Consider the following 3,557-nt stretch of genomic DNA (forward strand, 5'->3'; position numbering starts at 1 on the left):
AGCATTCTCTGTCTGGGGTTCACAGTCCATCAGCCTTCTGTCATTCTTCAAGCTCCTTATTATCCAATTTTGACAGCTTAAATTCGGGCGATGAAGCATTGGGTTACTCTGTCAAGGAATGCATCCAGCACTGTAAGCTAGTTGGTTGAGCCATGTGTTACGGATGCCTGCCGGGTGGGCGCTGTTAGGAGTAGCATAAACCCAGAGGTGGACAGAGTTTGACATGGCAGAAGAGAATGAAGGATGTTACGATAATGTAGGGTGCCCTTGGCGCTGTTTTCCCTCCAGAATGAGGTCCATGTGGCCTCCCCTACACTTGTTTGACGGAACGATATGGCGGCCAACTGATATCAACGGGATTCTTGCTGTCAGTGTCTACCTAGTTTGTCTAACTGCGTGTCAGAGGATCACCCATCTCAGGTATTTGTTGCAGACTATCCCTAGGTCCCCTTCCTTCCATTTCCTTTTGATTGTAAAGCCTTAGTGAAATAAGTTGACATGTTTGAACGGCGGTGAAGCACCAGTGTTCTCTTCTGGTATTGCTGCTATTGGTGTTTTTGATGACCTTGTTTCCCACAGCTGTAGACATTTGCTCAGCTACTACGCTGTATGCTCAGTTAAGTAGTCTAGTATGAAGGCGGTAAGAAAACTCAAGGTGGCGGCTTCCTAAAGTGCTTTTGTAAGATTGATAAGTTCTGTAAACGTAACCCAGAGTTTATCCCATGCTGTTTTTCTCAGTTTCAGATAATACCGGCCGCGTATTGGAGCATTCGTCCCCTTTGACGTCCCAGTCTGCTCCATACTGTAAAAAATGAATGGAGGTATTTTTGATTCCGTAACAATGAATAATCTTCTTAGACAGGGATTTACTAGATACTCATCCGCCACGCGATAGGTAAGTAAATCAGTTTATATAGGATTTCCGCAAAGGTTCAACCTGGCGTATATATTTTTACTACTACATGGCGTTGGTTTCCTGTTACCATGGAATGTCTTCATTAATGCGAAAGAAGTATGAATATCCATCATTTTCATCTGCTCTTGTAGTACTATGTCGACTACAAGTTCAACACAACCCTAAGTTATGATGCTGATTATCGGATAAATTTCATGAGCTACCTTGGTTTTGCTGCCCATTTCCCGAGCCTGTGCTTCTCGGCGTGGAATACTTTCTATCAAAGCGGCACAAGGTAAGCTTATACATATGCATCCTGTTGGTTAATAGTAAGTTTATTAATTTCAATTATAAAAGAAACGCTTTTGTGACGTAGAAACAACCAGATACTCGTCGTTCGTTGTGTTGGATTCTTGTTTTTATTATATTGGTTTATAGAGATAAAAAAATCGAACAGAGTCCCCTTACCCTGAAGGTAATCTGACTGCGGCGCTACTTGCGCTCATGGATAGATAACTTGTTTCCCGCAGATCATCTAACTCTATTTCCACGTTTTCACGTGGTAACCAACGGATGCCAGAAGTCTGCTCCCAGCTAGAATTCCCTGCCAGACTAATGGGTCTTGGAAAACAGACTCACTTAGGCATGCTGCTGCGGATGCTCATTCTTCTAGCTGACCCAGGTAAGGGTTGGGCTCTACAACGGTCCACATTGCTCATTCTACATCTGCTGAGCTGCGAGGCTTGTAATTTCAAACATGCTGTGAAGAATTAGCAATAAGTGTCCTCTCAAAGGGAGGCTACTGGACAGTGTAACATAAGCCTCCATTATGGAGGTGCCCTTTTAAAAAACCGTCATCACCCATAAAACAACAGGTTACTTCCAGTGGAGGGTCATCTTCAGACAGATCTATCCCGCATGTGTTTCAGTCAGCCTATTTTTACTTGCATAAAACACCGAATGACCATTACCGAATGGATATGACCGTGCTACTCACTCAGAAGTACCAAATACCAACTGAACTGACATCGGTGACGGACGTTCAAGTCAAAGCTACTCTCTGGCTCTGATTGCGAATTTTTCCACTCTCCATCATATGCGTGCGACACAAGAAAAGTTTGTCATGCTGGAGCAGTTTTTTGTAACAACGTTTGACTCCACACCTGAGCCGCCGTCTCTTCAGTCGATTATTTACATTCTCATTTAGTCTGTTACAGGACGTTCTTCAACATCTAGACCTTCAGTTTAATCTTTTTGTATGCACTTTGGCTACGTACAACTGACCTAACACCAACTATTTAACTTGCAGCTCAAGTGGTGTTATGCCGGTCACAAAATTATTCAAAATCAACAATTTCTAGATGGTATTAACTATTAATCGAAGTCAAATCGGTCTTTCTGTCTTCCTGGAATATCTGGTTCTCCCAATGACTCGGCAACATAGCAAACTCTCTGGATGATTTCAGCCTTTTTAATAGGACGGTTTCGTGAAAACCAAGAACGAACCCACTATAGGATCCTTGCAAATAGTTTTCCAAGAAATGTAAAACTTAACAGAATATGCACTTGTTTAGTACATGGTGGTCCCATTTGGAGGGTGATATCTTGGTGCGCACGTCCTGTAGGGTATACTCTATCTAAAATCTCCAGGCGTCGTGGTTTTCCACACCAGAAAAATTTCTTTAAGGTCATTCAGCTGTAGCACCCCAGGGAAGCACGAAGTCTGGTATACTGCCAGGTTGCCCGGGCTTAGACAGGGGAAGTCGAGAGGTAAAGGTCAGGTTTGAACTACGGACCCTCCTGTCACTACATTCGCGCTTCAACCACTGAGCCATCTCCACACTGGACCAACTATTAGCAACTGGCCTCGTGTTGCTAATTCGAGAGCGGACTTTCAATACTTACCACCTCTCATGCCGTTAGTTTTGAGATATAAGGAAAACAATCAGCGAGGACTATCTGCATGTCCTTTTTGGCTGGTGAATTATCACTTGGGAACTACCTAGAGTGGCCAGATTGCCGGCCTTAGACAGGGGAAGTCGAGAGGTAAAGGTCAGGTTTGAACTACGGACCCTCCTGTCACTACATTCGCGCTTCAACCACTGAGCCATCTCCACACTGGACCAACTATTAGCAACTGGCCTCGTGTTGCTAATTCGAGAGCGGACTTTCAATACTTACCACCTCTCATGCCGTTAGTTTTGAGATATAAGGAAAACAATCAGCGAGGACTATCTGCATGTCCTTTTTGGCTGGTGAATTATCACTTGGGAACTACCTAGAGTGGGACGGTTTGGTCTCTCAGGTGCCCAAGCCCATAGGTCTCCTCTGGGTTGGACTTTGTACCTAGCCGGACGATAGCGTAGGCTGTCGGAAAGAGTGTCCGTTGATTGCTTGTCTCTATCTTTAACAGCTGTTCAATACAGATGGAACTGCTTCGGGATTTTGTCCCATACTGGCGCAGTGCAAATAATCAGAAAGACAGTCCTTTGCCGATTAGGAGAGGTCTCATATGCTCTAAAAAGCGTCAATCTGAAATCTTCCTGGTGTCACTTGCATTGCTTGTTTGCATCATCATCATCATCATCATCATCATCATCATCATCATCATCAATGACAGCAACATCAGTGTTGACACTGATGCTTCACTGCTTGTTTGCAT

General features: G+C 44.1%; 2 protein-coding genes across 2 annotated transcripts in view; one reads left to right on the forward strand and one right to left on the reverse strand.

Moving 5' to 3' along the window:
- Positions 1-740: 740 nt before the first annotated feature.
- T265_01490 (hypothetical protein) overlaps positions 741-3,557 on the reverse strand; it is a gene marked incomplete at both ends in the record, with an annotated part of 19,676 nt that continues 16,859 nt past the window's right edge. The window contains one exon of the mRNA XM_009165531.1: positions 741-802. Coding sequence (XP_009163795.1) covers positions 741-802 — 62 coding nt within the window. The remainder of the gene's footprint in view (positions 803-3,557) is intronic.
- The window catches only part of T265_01491 (hypothetical protein), a gene marked incomplete at both ends in the record, with an annotated part of 30,104 nt that continues 27,594 nt past the window's right edge, over positions 1,048-3,557 (forward strand). Inside the window, one exon of the mRNA XM_009165532.1 lies at positions 1,048-1,190. Coding sequence (XP_009163796.1) covers positions 1,111-1,190 — 80 coding nt within the window. The remainder of the gene's footprint in view (positions 1,191-3,557) is intronic.

The sequence above is a fragment of the Opisthorchis viverrini genome (genome assembly GCF_000715545.1).
Source record: "Opisthorchis viverrini unplaced genomic scaffold opera_v5_16, whole genome shotgun sequence".
NCBI lineage: Eukaryota > Metazoa > Platyhelminthes > Trematoda > Opisthorchiida > Opisthorchiidae > Opisthorchis > Opisthorchis viverrini.